Source organism: Phragmites australis, chromosome 16, assembly GCF_958298935.1.
Source record: "Phragmites australis chromosome 16, lpPhrAust1.1, whole genome shotgun sequence".
NCBI classification, from domain to species: Eukaryota; Viridiplantae; Streptophyta; class Magnoliopsida; order Poales; family Poaceae; genus Phragmites; species Phragmites australis.
Window position 1 is genome coordinate 6,361,372 of NC_084936.1, and position 17,767 is coordinate 6,379,138.

The following is a 17,767-nucleotide window of genomic DNA, read 5'->3' on the forward strand; positions in this document are numbered from 1 at the left end:
AGGCTTACCTCGTCTAGCTGAGAAAGACAACTCAGGTACAACACAAACAACATCATCCTGTTAACATATTGAAAAGTAGGTGTACAAAATTAGTCAACCTGTTAGCATATTGAACAAAACCACATCTTTTGCCAACAGGGATCTTAACATGGACCACTTCCCCATAAGGGGTGAAAACTTGTTTCAACATATCTTTAGTGACATTTTGGTCAAGGCCACCAACAAAAATCTGTGCTCAACAACAAAGACAGGTTATCAATAGCTAGATAAGAATAGTTGCTTGAACACAAGAAAGTAGCACAAAGACCGCACGGTGGTGATCATTGTCAGACTGAACTCCCTGAGCACTTGGTACTCTAAATAAAACACAAATAAAAAAGGCATAATGTAAGTTTACTGAACATTGAAAAAAAGATGTCTCATCATGCACATTATGAACTTCCACAGCTGTAAAAATATGTTCGGTTCAATGCATTAATGCATATGCAGATATTCCATGCCATATTGTATTCACAAAAGAGCATTTTTCGGGCAATCTGATTCACAATAACTAGCTCTCGGAATATAAACAACCACAGTACCAAGCACAAAGAATCACAACAAGCTGATGAAAAATATGTGCGGATAATATTGTACTCCTAATTAAATCAAACACCCACCAAACTCTATCTCCTAATCTAAATCAAATCCAACTGCTACCAAACTTATCTCCTAATTAATTGGCAAGCCTGGATCTCATGCCATAACATCTACTAAACTCATGCTACAATACCGCCGGAAATATAGTTCAACATGAATAGTATTTCCAGCACATTACATGGATTATGGGAGGAAGGAAATGAGAGGCAAAGGTTAATAACCTTGAGTAATTGATTTCATAAAAGATACCGAAGGAAATAACTGGATTGTAGTAGGAAGGGAGAAAACTAAGAAATAAAGTAGATGCCAAAAGAATCGAGATCAAATTTATGACATAAACAATTAGCATTGACCTAGCAGAGGCCACGCATTACACAAGCCATGAATTGCAGCTCAAGTCAGTTCCAAGACTCCTATATCAAGAGCCTGTTGGTATCCTGCTTCCAGACAACAGGAGTTTCATGAGTATTTCAGAATCCTAATGTATCAATTATCAGAATTCACGAACAAAAATGCTATAGAGCTGCTGACTTGTTCAAGGACTGCAACCAAGTTTCAATACATTTGGAACAAGTAGAGAAAACAAAACCACAGAAAACTAATCAAAGTAGCAAATGACAACAAACACAACAACTATGTAACAAAATAGACATATGAAATAAGCTAGAAGTAAAATGCAATAAAATACAGCTAAAACAAGGTAAATTGAACTGGCATTCAGTTATTCCTCACCTTTATCTTTAACTCCAGTAGCTTTCTTATTTGCAGCACGTCCAATACACATAGGTCTTGAAGAACATAGCATCCCATTCATTTCAATCATTGCACGAGCTTGCTCATTAGGATCACCAAATTTCACAAAGCCATAACCCTTTGAGCGCATTGTCAGTTTGTTTGTTACAACTTTTGCACCCTTCACAGAAAGGTAATGTACCCTGAAGGTCTCTTGTAATATGCAGTCTGTAACTTCAGCAGCCAAGTCACCAACAAATATTGTATAATCAGGGGAGTATCACATTTTTCACCAGCAGAGACTCAATTCAATTGGAATGGCAACTCAACATTTGGCATCATTGTCCCACTTTATGTCTGAAGAACTCTTTCAGCAGCAGCACGGCTTACAAATTTAATAAAACCATAATCTTGAAGTTGTCCAGCACACTTGTCACGAATTAGCTTCACTGTGAGATCATGTGATGAAAAATTAGTTTGATTGATGAAATTGGCGGAGCAAAGTGATTTAGCATAATGACATTCAGTTGATGTTTATGAGATGCTAAGATATGCTTGGATAGCATATTTGGTTTGATGCGTTATCATTAGACGTGCCTCCACTTCCTCCAAAGGGCGCTAGGCAAAGGATCACTCGACCTGTCCACTCTGGAGAAGAGAGGAGGCCACAACGAAGGCCCTTGACGCCTCCGGACGTAGTGTGAAGTCATCCAAAGTCAATACCCCAAAGCTGAGGCCCCCCTCGGCCATTGCGGAGGGAGCCCCGGCGGAGGGCAAAGTGCTCCCAGCAATGGTCGCCCGGGCCAAGTCACCAGCCGGCTCAGGGCTCCACGGAGACGAGGTCACGTCCCCCAAGGCGGCCTTCGAGGACACCTCTAGAGAAGTCCTCGACCCCTGCCGGAGCTCCCCAGCCTCCGAAGGGGGAGTCGAATTCGCATACACCGTGGCAGTCGCTGCGAAATACCATGAAACACAAGGTCAAGATCCTGGTGCACTACCCAAATAGAATATACCTAACGAATCAATGACACGTCACCAAGTCCCCTAAACCCTCTCATAGAAGGGCCCGTGACATCATCAACGTCTGAATCGGCGAATCCAAAATTGTACTCCATGGAGGCCACGCCTCCTCTCTAGCTCTAGCCATGACTAGCAATGTCCGGAGAGGCCAGGCCCTTCCTCTAGTCACCACCGCCGAGCTGACCCTCACCTCTGGGTAGGTCGCCCATGCTCCTGACCCGCCTCTGACACTTCCTGCGGACCAGCGGCATCCCGGACGACTTCACCGGGCCCGGAGTGGCTTCGCACGGATTGCAGGAGTGGCACACGCTCGTTTCCAGGTAGCCTTAGGCTTCAGCGGATCCCGCCACGCTGGAGCCCCCACTTTGAGATAAAAGCAGATACGGTTGTACCGCCCCCAACTCCGTGTCAGAGCCACTTGCCGCTCCCACTCCGCGTGAGTAGGTGGGCCCAGGATCACCTTGGTAATCTCCGTCGTGCGCTCTAGCGGGAGACATCTCTCTAAAAGAAAAATGCAGCTCACATCTGCAAATCAAAAACCAGACAACAAAGAGGACTCAACAAAGCTGACGGGAGGCCCGGAGTACACCCTCGGCCACTCTTCGGCACCTTGCTCGAAGGTGTAGTCCCAGCTCATCTGAAGGGGCAGAATGCGCAACATGGTGAACTCCTTCATGAGATCACGCATGCTCATCCTTTCAGCCACCCTCCGGAGAAGGGCCAATTGCGAAGCAAACTGGTCGTCCGTTATCCCCGTCTTCGGCTCTGGGACATACATGATATCTCGGTTTGTGGAGCGAAGAGGGGATGCGAGGCCAATGTTGTAGTAGAACCACCACTACAACCAGCTGGTATACCACCGACTGTTAATAGCCTTCGCCGGGAAGGCATCGCAGTCTGTGGCTGTATCTGGAAATTAACGCTACCGAAGCTGAGGGACCTCTTTGTCCCCTCACCCTTGATGATCTTCGGATGACAGCTGGCGAAGTGGAGGGCTGCGAAGAAGTCCGCCCTCCCTTCGCACCCCTCTGCCTGCATGGCCCACTCGAAGGTGGCCAGGCGAGCGATGACATTGGCATGGAGCTGCGAAAGCTCCACATAGTAGTGGAAGAGCACCTCCTCGAGCAGCGGCACAGACAGAAAGCCCAGGCCCACTTTGATGAAAGCCTCGAACACCACAACTTCGTGGGCTAGAGGCTATGGGACCTCCTCGTCCAGCGGAGGCTGAAGGACGGCTCTGGAGGGAATCTTCCCCTCCCTGACCATCTGGTCAGGTTCTTCATCATCGATGGAAGACACCCCCAGCATGGTGGTCTGCTGGGGATGACTCCTGCTGGCATAGTGGAGCTCCACCCCAGGCGATGACCCCCAACAACGGGTGAACCAGCGCCACCTGAGGGCCCCCTGCCGCGGATGCACCGGCTGTTTCGCTTGCCGCCTGAGTTCCTGCTCCACCCAGGGCACTCGAGCCAGTCATATGGATCACAGGAAGATAGCGAAGGCCCTGGACGGCGGAGAAGAAAGAAGAGCAGCAATCGACAGACACACAAGCAAAGCAAGGACAACTAGAGGCAAAGGGTAGACGAGAACAAGGCGTGAGCGAAAAGGCCACTCAGGGTAATCCCTCCCCTTATAAAGGAAAGGGAGAGATTAACCCCCCACCTAGAAAAATGAGCGTATGCCCCTAATCCTTGGGCTACCAGGCCACGATCATGGGGAAGCGGAACCACCCCCCGCGACCCACTAACCACAGGACACCACATGTCCCACATCCGCCTGACAAGGCGTAGTCATGCCCTTCTCACAGGGCACATTCAATGCCCTTTGTCACCAGTGTCATCAAACGGACCGTTCAGATCAAGTGGGTCGAATCTTCCCAGACAAGCCAAGTGATATTAGGGACCATGAGTCATCAACAGCAAGTCAGGTACCGCCGGAGGCCCTTCTCAGAAAGAATCATGGGCACGACCACTCCGCTGGCCGCCCTCGTGAGGGGCTACTGTTGGTGGTCGTTGTTAAGGACCACGACGGCCCCTTGGCTTCACTGGCCCATGCCCATGGGCCCACGCTTCCCGAAGGTCGCTTTCTGACTTCCAAGCTTTGGAGTAACCACCTCCCAGAGCCATGACTCTGGAAGCCTCCATCTCCCAGAGCCATGCCTCCCGAAGCCTCCATGTCCTAGAACCATGCCTCCCAAAGCCTCCACCTTTCGCAGCCATGCTTCCTGAGGCCTCTGTCTCCCGGAGCCATGCCTCCCCCCGGAGCCCCCGTCTCCAGGGCTCAGGCAGGCTTCCCAAACGCTACGGGGTAGGCCATCGGGCCTCAAGAAAGATCTGCCATGAGAGGAATGTCGGTCATCCTTTGCCTGCAAGGAAGTGATCGACATTAATTACCTAGGCTAGTGGGCGCCGTCCTAACACCCCAGTACAATGGAGGTTATCCTGACACCCTTGACATCACGGCGCCGGTCTGCAATTGGTGACCGGCTAACCCCTCTGGGTACAGGCACCTCAATAGTTACTATAGAGATATTTATCTTCTATGTAGGGTAAAAAATAGTTATTTAGGATAAGGCCATATAACTCGATCTGATCCTGGATATTTTGTACATAGCGGTAACTTGTACGCTAAGGTATGCCCAACCCTATAAATAAGAGGTCATGGTCATCTGAGCAGGAGAGCACGCTCAACACAGCACGGAGGAGCACAATCACAAGTCTTCCTGTGATACTCCCCCTAGTCCAGTCCATATTTTTACTATCAATACATTTGTGGTGTTGCTTCCTCTCAAACTTCGTCTCAAGCTTGAGTCTCCTCCTTAGAAGAAACTCTCGTCGTACTTACTGGGACAAGACGAACTCTTGCTCCAACAGCATGCAACCATTTTTTTTTAAAAAAAGACACTCAAATTCATATCGAAGAGGACTCGACTTGGGTGGTTGAGGCGTGCGTCCACACCCTCAACCAACTCAACTAGGCTCAATTCCTCCAACACCATACTAATGGGCCGTTGTATTACATATTTCACTTGAAAACCCCAGCATATGCTATTAAGTATTCTATACACTACACTTAAACTTAGTAAGGATTCATCTAATTAGACAACAAACCACTTGTAATACGAGAAGTAAACTAGGGGTTATAGATCGCATCTCTTGAGAAACATATAATTGATTTTGTGGTGTGCCAAATCTGGGTTCAAAATTTGCTGTAAATGTACTCATTTACATGCATCCTATGTAAGCCGTTTTGAAAAAGAAAGAAAAAGAACATCTAAGCCACTCTTAAAAAAAAAGAACAAGTGCATCTGATACAGTGTTGAAACAGTCAGTTAGCAATATTTACTTCTTTCCTAAGTACCAGATATGTAAATTCGATATGAGATATATATTCAGTAAATCTACACAAATTAATTATTGCCTTCTGGTATATATTCACTAAATATACAATAATTGGTTGCCTTACAATCATAGGTAGAATAATTTGCTGGCAAAAAATAATTGAAACATACATTGATTTAATTATCAACATAAGGAATAGGGATGTTGGCTGTGAACTCAGAATCTTCAAGTCAACCCACAAAGCGGTTATAGCCCGGCCCACCCATAGAGAGATCATACATAGGAATAGAACTTATCTAACACTTCCCTACTTGCTTCTGTAAAAGTGTTAAACATGTAGGAGTTATGTTTGGAATACTTGGGTTTATAAGATGGCCCCAACATATCTCAACTCTGCCACTCCCATGTCATGTGCACATACATGTGCACCTGTAGCACCTGCTTCCAAAATCCGTTTATAGCCTGGCCACAGGATGGGCCCATGGTTTTTATGCATAGAATATCTCATATATTATTTGTCCTCACTTTGTATTTAAGAGTTAACCCGGAGGTGCTACATTTAGATTACTTGGATTTATAAGGTAGCCCCAATATTTCTTTACCCTTTTTCGTCTCCGTCTTGTACCACTAATGGAATTTCCACATTTGATTAGACAGGTTGACCATCATCACATCTAGTTTGACCAATGGTTCGCCCAACTCATACTCCCATCTAAGCTATGGAATGGCAATGTTGTCATCTTGGCTGAGAATTTGTTCTTGTGCAAGTCCGGTTTTAGCAATAAACTGTTTGATCGAGGCCTCCTTCAGGTAAGGCTTCTCCTTGATGCGCTCATAGTCCAATTTAGGTTTGGATCCGGCGCACCCATCTATTTTTATTTCACCATGGATATGAAAAACTTCTGCGCTGCAGGATCGACTGGATCCTTCATCTTAGGCTAAGCCAGCTTGAAGTGTTCGATTAAACTTGAGCTGAATCATAGTTGGTCTTCATCTAAAAAGTCACCCTCTCTCATGCAAATAGTATTTAGCTCGTGGCATCCACTAAGTCGTCACAGGTGTAACACCTATTCGTGATAGTTCTTCTTCCTTCTTCTCCCAGTTGGGTAATTTCTTCGCATAACCTCGCGTGCCTAGTCTGTGATGGTAAACGTTCTTTACGGAGTTGGCCTTGTTTGCCGCACTTCGCTTAATTGCTTCCTTTGACTGCTTGTACTGCACAAACTCATTACAATAATCTTGCAACTTAGGGCTAAGGTTTTTGCTACAACTTTAACTTGTTATTTTTACTACCTTCATCTATAAATGCAATACACATATTTAGACTTAATAATATGACAGATGATTTAAGTGATGTTTTAATTATGTTAATATGGTTGAGTAGGTTCTACATGGTTATTTTCTATATGAGGGCTTTTGCAGTTTAGATCGTGGTTGATTTTATAATGCACATATGTGGCATATGCATATGTAGATTATTTTTTTATATGGTCTACTTTTGTTATATTTTTAAGATAACGTAATAACCCTTATTGGTTACATAGATGGTGGAATTTAATACAGTGGCGATAATACTTATTTGTGGGGTTTAGTCATTTTAACATATCCACATCTTATGTCTTTCAATGGCTAGAATACATGAGGATAATGATACGGGTTATGTAGAAGCTTACAGAAGCGATTATATTATGACCTTAGATATGGGTAGTGAAGTAGGTTGAAAAACCATACTAAATGGAAGATAAAATGGACATGTTATCTTACTCATATCTAAATAAAGATTATACCTATGTCCTTATAGCATGAAGGTATGAGTCTAAGAGAAGTTCATAACTTGGGCTATTTTATATAGTCATATGTAGTATTGATAATGCAGTCTTGCTATTTTATACATGATGTAGAAGATAAAAGGGGTGAATTAAGTGTAGTACTTATCTTGTTGATGTTTTGTATAGAAATAGCTTTTTTGTATACATAAGACCTTATAGTGGAGTAGTCTATTGGCCAATTTTGAAGTATGCTATATCTATGTTGCTACATATGGAAGATCATAACTTATGTCATTTACCTTTATGTATGCTTTATATGTTGATATGTGGAGGATATTGAACTATGTGGTTCTCTTTCTTAGTATTGCAATATATCATATGCATCGCAATTCATTGCATTTCATTTGAGCCAGGTCGGTGAGGAAGTCATATAACTATTCTGAAGTGCATAAGTCAAGTCAGTGAGAAAATTATATAACTATTCTAGAGTGCTCTTGAAGTTAGGTCGTGATCATGGTTGCGACCGTACCGGTACAACATCGTATATTGCCGTAATATAATGAAACTTCATACCTTGTTGGGTATGAAGGCAGTGGACATATGCATTGCACTGCATACGGCATTGTATTTGTAATCATTGAAGATCATTCATGTGGAAGTATTATATATTGAAGATCTATCATGGGAATTATTATGAGAAGTGATGCTTCTTAGAAGTTCATAAGTAGTGTGGTAATTTGTGGATTTGAAGAGAACATGAAGTTATATGTGGATTTGCATTGTATAGCATTCACATGCACCATATTGCATCGTAGAAGCTTTTACATTGATTTTTTGTTGTGATGGATCACATACAGTAATTAAAGTAATACTATTACTTGTAGATGATATGTGGCTATAAATGGATGATCTTAGTGGAGTTGATATACATTGTTCCATGTGATTTCAATTTTATCCATGATGTCTTTGCTGGAGTTATCCTCACGCCCTACTTTTTAAGTATTTGAAGTTTGGATTTTTGTTTATGTTGTTCATACCATATCATATGTGATGAGTGGTACGTCTAGCATCTTATGTTGTAGTTGTTTCACTATGATCACCTAATGCTTATATATTAAGAAGTGACTATTTACTTTTATGTATAATGAATCTGGTAAAATACGATCATATCATGTATTATCTTTTATACATTGTTGAAATATTAAATTCATGTTTCAATAATTGTGGCTTAAATAGCTTGTTAAAGTAGTTCACTTGCTAAGATTTTCCAATCTCACCCTTACATTTTCCCCCCTGATTGTTCTTGAGGCTAGCATGGAGGGAAGGGTCTAGCAGCACGTTTTGCCCACTTTTATCATCACCATTACTTTTAGTTATATGATGTAATAAAATATTAGAGGTTGAGGTTTTTTGCACCTAGTTTAAAGTAAACTTAGTGATGTTAAACATATGGTTTAGTTGCCTAATTTAACTTATTAACATCGGTCAGCTTGAATAATATCATGGTCTTAACTTGCTTCTATGTTGTTGCTTTCGCGTTGCTCTATTTTTCTAACTATATGGTACCGAAATTTTATAATTTGGCATTCTTGTAGGGTAGTTGGATGGCATCCTAGGGTTTTGTGGTTCCTAGGGTGTTACAGGCATGATCTCTAACAAGAAAACCGCATGTTGTCTTGCACGGCCTCAATAAATGCAAAGGCTTCAAAGGCTCCTCGACTCTATCAATCTCCATGATGACAAAGCGTCATGTAGGCAACTTCCTGGGACCTTTGCAATGCCTTCTCTATACTTGGGACGTGTGGCAATCTGTACCATCAGTCGAGGTATGAACCTCGGTCTAAGCCTTTAGATCATATAGGTGATCCAAGTTGAGGTGCTCACTCAGGCTTCCGTTGCTTCTTGGGCTCTCGTTTCTCGTTTGTTCCATGTTCGCACACCCATCTCCATTCGAGGCTACACCCTAGTCCAAGGAGGGGCAATTTGCTTTTGGAGGTGCTATTCCTACATACAAATTAATTTCCATATGATGGACCTCTTCATTATAGAAAAAATACATTTATGAAAACTAAGACTAAGGATTGACACCACAATGTGCATAGGTAGTTTCACTTGCTATATGTATGTCATTGTATTAAATGTGAACATAAATTACAAATATGAAACTAAGTGTTTCCTTTTCCTATTACGTCTTGTATAAACAAAGCATCACATTTGAAGACAATTTTGATGTATCATTCACAATAGATCTCTAAAAGATAGTTATGTTATGTATTGTTAATGCACATATTTCCAAATTAGGATGTTTTTTCAGACTATAGACTACATGTTCTTTCACATCTTGCCACGCAAAGGCAGGATAGCTAGGCCGAAGCCCACAAAGAAAAGAGGTCGAACTCGGAATCACTGGAGCACAGGGGCAACGAAGCATTGAGGCGGCGGGGCGACGGGGCACTAGGAGAGTGTCGGAGCACTAGAGCGGCAGTCGTCGAGGCATCAGGGCAGTGGAGATTAGGGACAGCAGGTGTCGGGGCGGCAGTCGTTAACATCGAGGCACCAGGGTGGCATCGGGGCACCGGGGCGAGCGTCGAGGCGGCGGTCGGAGTTGGAAATTTTGGGTGTTATCAAGGCATCGGGGCGGCGGAGCACCAGGGTGGCGGGCGTTGGGGCACCGAGGCAACGGTCATCAACATTAGGGCACCAGAGCGGTGTTGGGGCACTGCGGCGAGCGTCGGGGCACTGGGGCCAGAGTTGAAAATTTTGGGTGTTGTAGTTGGGGATAGAGGGTGCCAAATTTAAACTCGAAAGTATCACTGCCGGTTGTAGTATTGATCTGTTAGTTCTAAACTACATCTGGCAGTGATATTTAGAGGCATTTTAAAGCTTATTCATGTAGTTTATTAAATCATAGTATTTACATTAAAACATGCTCTTAATATTTTGTATAGTATTTTTATAGTATTAATATAACTTATTAAAATTGTATTTGCATTAAAGCATATCTATCCTTAATTATTAATTAATACGTACAACATGTCATTAATTAATACAAATTAAAGCAAATCCTTAATGAATACATCAAAGCTTTTTTCAGTTAATGATTAGACCTTTGTTATGATAACGATGTATGCAAGTAGCTTCCTTAGTATCTTCTATTTGACTAAGGTTAACGTTCTCTCCAAAAGGAGGGAGGACGTCGAATTTATTGTAGTCTTTCTCGTCGATGATATTTTCAACTCCAACCGTCGTTCTTTTTCCTTGAAAAACCACGTGGTGCTGCTTGTCAGGCAGATCCTTTACATAGAAGAATTGTGTAGCATCGTTGGCTTGTACGAATGGTTATTCTCTAGAACCCATGAGTTTGAGATCCACGGTAGTCATACCGTACTTGTCGATGTTCACTCCTCCTAGGAGTCTGACCTATTGGCACCGAAAAATAGGGACATTCAACGGTCCATACTGGAGCTCCCAAATCTCCTCTATGAATCTATATTAGCTCTCCCAATTTCCATTACTATCATAGGCATCGATATGTGCACCACTATTTTGATTGGTACTCTTGTCATCCTGTGCTCTCATATAAAATGTATATCCATTGATGTCATATCCTTGGTATGTTAGAATGGTAGTTGATGGTCCATGAGCAAGCAGCTTCAACTGAGCATCCTCTGTATCCATCCCCATCATGTGTCTATATAACCAATCGCCGAAATGATCTCTATGCTCTCTCGTGATCCAATCATCTGATATTGTTGGGTTTTTGGCACGTAGCATGTTCACATGCATATTGACATATGAGCCTACTACAACTTATTGTTTCAGAACTACGGAATGAGCTTGAGTGAAGGAAACACGATTGGTTGTATGGATTGGTTTTGCACATATCGTCCCTATCCCCTGTAGCCTCCCCTCATGGCGAGATACATGCACACCAATCGGTTTGAGATTCATGTAGTCGACGTAGAACTCAACGACCTCCTTAGTTTCCCACCCTATGGCAATGCAACCTTACGCTGACCTTAGTCACGAATATATTTCTTTAGACACAGGGCCGAGGATTTTTACCTCTCTTACAATGTGAACAACGAGATGGATCATGATATCAAAAAAAGATAGAAGGAAACACATCGCAAGCCGGCATAGAGTATGAACAATGTCATCCTATAGCTTTTGTAGTTTTAACGGATTGATGACCTTCTATGAGTTCGTGTTAAAGAATGAACACAACTTTATGATCGGATCTCGGACTTTCTTTGACAGAACACCTCTTATTGCAACTGCAAGCAATTGTATCATCATCACGTGACAAAATCCCTATCCAGAATTGATATGCATGCACTAAAGGACAATCAAAGATATTAGGAGAACATGTATTGTACCTATGATCAATTACCTTTTTCCACAGTTTGTTATCATCTAAACTATATATCTTCAACCAAAAATTTAAAAGACATATATTAAGATCGTGCAAATTGGGAACACCTAGTCCCCCATACTCTTTTTTCATTCAAAGACTATCCCAACTTGCTAAATGATAAGCAAGTGGCTTCTTTACTAAGTTATCTTTCATACCACCTCGGATATTTTTTTCTGAAGAAATTGATTCATCTTTTTTTCCTTCCTTTCGCATACAAATAACAATCAGAGATTTTAGTTTAGTCATCAGTATAATATGTTATCACATAAAACGTGATTAGTTATGACTTATTTATATATTTGTACTTCATCCGTGTGAGACATATTTGTTCTTGGCCTAAACAGCATTTTCTGCATATAGATGCTTGTAGCAGGTAAGGAAGTGTTATGAACAAGTCAAGAGTTGAATGACTCGATAGATGCTTGTATCAGGTACCGGAAACAGTCTTGCTTGGTCAACACAAGTAAAGCGTGTGCTATAGCCTTGTACCACGTCTCCCCACATGCATGCATTATTTGCAGTGGATTCGTGCAAGTAACCATTGCACTCGGAACAAAATGGTGACCAAGTAAATCTCAGAAACCTTTTTTTTTTAACACAAGTGATCAGTGTCATCGACACTATGACCAAGTAAATGAGTTAGTAGAGTGCAAAGACATTAGAAGGAGGCTTTGAAAAGTTGAAGAAGTTAACTCTGTTGTTTCATCAGCACATATACAAGCACGACTTTTCTGTTGTCCATGAGACCATTTCCATCCATTGATATGATCTACATGACTTGTTCTGTTGTCCATGAGTTCACACTGCCGCGTGCGTCTATATAAGCACGTCTCTGGCCTCCATCGCCAAAGCATCGACGAGCTTAGCACAAGCAGCTAGCTACTTAGCCTACTACAGAGAGGGCACAAATATACAGCAGACAGCAGAAAGCCAGATTGAATACAATGGCCTCCTCCTCCTGCTTCCTTCTCGCTGCTCTTCTTGCATTGGTCGCTTCTCAGGCCATTGCTTCTGATCCTAGCCCTCTCCAAGACTTCTGCGTCGCCGACAAGCACTCGCCCGGTATGTTTTCATTTTATTTCATCCATGCTCTGATGTTCTCTTGTATCAGATCAATGAACACATCTCAAATATGTGATCTCACACATGTACTTAGTATTGTTTTAATCGTTTATTACAGACAGTTATATGTGTCGCTTTCTGATCTTTCCGTGTGTATCTTACTTAATTTTTATATGCATGCAGTGCGGGTGAACGGATTTGTTTGCAAGGACCCTATGACTGTGAATGCGGACGACTTCTTCAAGGCAGCCATGCTTGACAAGCCTAGGAACACCATGATGAGCAAGGTGGGGTCCAATGTCACTTTGATCAACGTCATGCAGATCCCTGGCCTCAACACCCTAGGCATCTCACTGGCACGTATCGACTATGCCCCCTTAGGCGAGAACCCACCGCACACTCACCCACGTGCCACTGAGATCCTCACAGTGCTCGAGGGCACCCTCTATGTCGGTTTCGTCACATCTAACCCAGACAACAAGCTATTTGCCAAGGTGCTCAAAAAAGGTGATGTGTTTGTATTCCCCCAAGGGCTGATCCACTTCCAGTTCAACCCAATCTACAACAAGCCAGCAGTTGCCATCGCCGCGCTCAGCAGCCAAAACCCAGGGGTAATTACAATTGCCAATGCGGTCTTTGGATCGAAGCCACCGATCTCGGATGATGTTTTGGCAAAGGCATTTCAAGTGGAGAAGGGGACAATTGATTGGCTCCAAGCTCAATTCTGGGAGAACAACCACTATTAAATAAGTCAAGCACGTGTTCATTGTATGGGAAGATTTCTTATATGCACTTTGCAGACAAAAAACATGTGTTTTTAGTTTCGGTGCTACAACTGATAAAATAAAGGGCATGTATATCTATAATGTCACTATGGCATGTTTTGTTCTTGCATAGTGGAAAGAATACAATCGTTACGAAATATATGCATGATGTGACGGAATATAGTATTTATAGATCCGGATTTACAAATGAATATAAGCATGATGGGGCCTAGATTTCCCGTTACTTATTTGTTGTGGTTGCCTGCAAGGAGTGTATTGAACCTAGGCCGGTGTGACTCATTTTTCTTTGACCTGGGCATGGTGAGTTGTCTAGGGGTGTTTGGGTCCTCGGACAAGGCTTACCTCGTCTAGCTGAGAAACACAACTCAGGTACAACGCAAACAACATCATCTTGTTAGCATATTGAAAAGTAGGGTACAAAATTAGTCAACCTGTTAGCATATTGAACAAAACCACATCCTTTGCCAACAGGGATCTTAACATGGACTGCTTCCCCATAAGGGGTGAAAACTTGTTTCAACATATCTTCAGTGACATTGGGGTCAAGGCCACCAGCAAAAATCTGTGCTCAACAACAAAGACAGGTTATCAGTAACTAGTAAGAATAGTTGCTTGCACACAAGAAAGTAGCACAAAGACCGCACGGTGGTATTGCTAGGATCATTGTCAGACTGAACTCCCTGAGCACTTGGTACTCTAAATAAAATACAAATAAAAAAGGCATAATGTAAGTTTACTGAACATAGAGAAAAAATGTCTCATCATGCACATTATGAACTTCCACAGCTGTAAAACTCTGTTCGGTTCAATGCATTAATGCATATGCAGATATTCCATGCCATATTGTATTGCAAAAGAGCATTTTTCGGGCAATCTGATTCACAATAACTAGCTAACGGAATATAAACAACCACAGTACCAAGCACAAAGAATCACAACAAGCTGGTGAAAAAATGTGCTGAAAATAATATACTCCTAATTAAATCCAACACCTACCAAACTCTATCTCCTAATCTAAATCAAATCCAACTCATACCAAACTTATCTCCTAATTAATTGGCAAGCTTGGATCTCCTACCGTAACATCTACTAAACTCGTGCTCCAATACCTCCGGAAATATTATTGTTCACGTCCGTAATAGATTTTATAAAAGATACATAAGGAAATAACTGGATTGTGGCAGGAAGGAAACGAGAGGAAAATGTTCATAACCTCGAGTAATAGATTTCATAAAAGATACAGAAGGAAATCACTGGATTTTAGCAGGAAGGGAGAAGACTAAGGCTGTGTTTGTTTGCTGCTTCTGAAACTGCTTCTGCTACTGGCAGAAGCCAGAAGCCAGAAGCCAGAACAAACAAGGTTCTGGAGAAGTGGCTTCTGGAGAAGCCAGAAGCCTGTTTCTGAGGAAAATGAACTAAAGCTGAGAAGCTCGCTGAGATGTGCTTCTCTGAGAAGCTATGCGCTGAGAAGCCAAAAATTTATTGCAGAAGCCAACAACCTATTTCCAAAAGCAGCTTTTCAAACAAGCCAAAAGCACAGCTTTTCAGAAAAGCTCAAAAGCAGAAGCTCAAACAAACACGGCCTAAGAAACAAAGTAGATGCCAAAAGGACCGAGATCAAATTTAGGACATAAACAATTAACACTGACCTAACAGAGGTCACGCATTACAGAAGCCATGCATTGCAGCTCAAGTCAGTTCCACGGCTCCTATATCAAGAGCCTGTTGGTATCCTGCTTCCAGACAACAGGAGTTTCATGAGTATTTCAGAATCCTAATGTATCAATGATCAGAATTCAAGAACAAAATGCTGCAGAGCTGCTGACTTGTTCAAGAACTGCAACCAAGTTTCAATAAATTTGGAACAAGTAGAGAAAACAAAACCACAGAAAACTAATCAAAGTAGCAAATGACAGCAAACACAACAATTATGAAACAAAATAGACACACGAAATAAGCTAGAAGTCAAATGCAATAAAATACAGCTAAAACAAGGTAAATTGAACTGGCATTCGGTTATTCCTCACCATTATCTTGAACTCCAGTAGCTTTCTTATTTGCAGCACGTCCAATACACATAGGTCTTGAAGAACAGAGCATCCCATTCATTTCAACCATTGCACGAGAGTGCTCATTAGGATAATCAAATTTCACAAAGCCATAACCCTTTGAGCGCATTGTCAGTTTGTCTGTTACAACTTTTGCACCCTTCAAAGAAGGGTAATGTACCCTAAAGGTCTCATGTAATATGTAGTCTGTAACTTCAGCAGCCAAGTCACCAACTAATATTATATAATCAGGGGGGTCATCACATTTTTCACCAGCAGAGACCCAATTCAATCGGAATGGCAACTCAACATTTGGCATCATTGTCCCATTTTATGTTTGAAGAACTCTTTCGGCAGCAGCATGGCTTACGAATTCAATAAGACCATGATACTGAAGTTGTCCAGTACACTTGTCATCAAATTAGCTTCACAGATAGTACCTATAAATTCATGAGCAAAAAATAAAAGTTCAGCATGCTCCTATGCATAGAAGGCAAAAAACATTGGAGTGTAAAATGTGCAATGATAACTATTGAGAATGGTGACAACACAAACACTCTAGAACTGAATCAGTAGAATAGTTAAAATTGAAATGCAACTGAACACTGCAAGCATCATGGTGAGAGCAATTAGTACAATTATGTTTTAGCTAAACATGAAAATAAGTATACACGAGGAACAAACCCATTGAAACTACAAGCAAAAATCCCAATGATCAGACAAAAACAAAATATTTAGAACAAGTGAAGTTGGCTTGTTGTATGTTAAAATACCCTCAAAACTGCAAACATAAGAACTGGGGAACCTTCTGAACAAAAAAAAAATAATGACCACCCTGAGACAACAAACAAATTATCAAACGAATGCCAAGAGCCATCCCATACACAACATATTAAGGGGAAATAAAATAAACCCATAACTACCTAAACCTCATCACGCAATTAACCCATAATAAAAATAACAAATCTCTCAAAACTGCAGTACATCACGATATTCGAACCCATCGATGAATCTGGAGCAAAATCGCAGGGAAAATGCAAACGGGCTTGTAGCCCGGTGGCAAAGCCTCAGGGACAGGACGAGCTGGTCACGGGTTCGACCTCCAGCCTCGCACGCCCCTGGTCTCCAATGAATACCGTGCAGATGGGTTGCACTGTTAAAAAATCTCAGGGAAAATATGAAAACAGTGTTCAGCTACTCCAGATCATCTCCCTGGACATCCCTTCCCACTGCCATAGCATCATACACATACATGAACAGAAAATTCTAAATCCACAATTCATACCTATAACATCATACCCAAACCCTAATGATTCTAATTCAGAGTTAATCATGTACATCATCGAACTGAAATGAATCTGAATTCACAATCAATACCGTATTGCATCAAACCCTATTCGCGCAACTAACCGACATCTACAACAAGCGACATACAGATTCTGGAAGCAATACAATCATAAATGGACTCACCATCGAATGTCTTGAAGAAATCTTGTGATTTTTGTTTTTTTTGCATCGTTGTTCTTTGTTGTTTCTTCCAAATTCCAAACTTTGTTTTATTATTTGATTATTTGTAACACCAAATATTTGAATTATTTGTAGTGCTATTCGATATTGATAATGGATGCTGGTGATCATGATGATACGTCCATCGATCATGATTTTTTTTCTTCAAGGACTCTCAGGGGTTTATGCCAACTTTGGTACTAGTGCTGCAGGTGAAGAAGGACCCGACAGTGAACTTCTAGTTGGTTCACATGCAGCAGCACCACCATCGTTAGGCTCTATAAGATCAATAGTCACTACTTCCAAAGTTTGGCAAGACTTCGAAAAGATCTACAGAGAGGAAGACGGGGTAAGGTTCAGGTATGCTAAGTGTTATATTTGTAAATATGAATTATTTGCAAAGTCCTCAGGTTGAACATGACACTTGAAGAGGCACGCCACAACTTAG

General features: G+C 41.9%; 1 protein-coding gene and 2 pseudogenes across 1 annotated transcript; 1 reads left to right on the forward strand and 2 right to left on the reverse strand.

Annotated features, from left to right (window-relative positions):
* Window positions 1–13: 13 nt before the first annotated feature.
* Window positions 14–2,642, reverse strand: LOC133895014 (RNA-binding protein L-like; annotated as a pseudogene).
* A 10,112-nt stretch (window positions 2,643–12,754) lies between these two features.
* On the forward strand, window positions 12,755–13,904 carry LOC133896518 (germin-like protein 8-7). Its single transcript, XM_062337149.1, has 2 exons — window positions 12,755–12,980; window positions 13,164–13,904. Exons 1-2 carry the CDS (start codon window positions 12,863–12,865, stop codon window positions 13,724–13,726), a joined length of 681 nt encoding a protein of 226 aa, XP_062193133.1. The 5' UTR covers window positions 12,755–12,862; the 3' UTR covers window positions 13,727–13,904.
* Window positions 13,905–14,112: 208 nt separating this feature from the next.
* On the reverse strand, window positions 14,113–17,588 carry LOC133895015 (RNA-binding protein L-like; annotated as a pseudogene).
* Between the last annotated feature and the right edge of the window lie 179 nt (window positions 17,589–17,767).

Excerpts from the sequence above, each read along its gene's own strand:
- LOC133896518 (XM_062337149.1), top strand. The coding sequence starts at position 12,863 with ATGGCCTCCTCCTCCTGCTTCCTTCTCGCTGCTCTTCTTGCATTGGTC. Across the intron at positions 12,981-13,163 it reads CGCCGACAAGCACTCGCCCG|TGCGGGTGAACGGATTTGTT; the intron begins GTATGTTTTCAT and ends ATATGCATGCAG.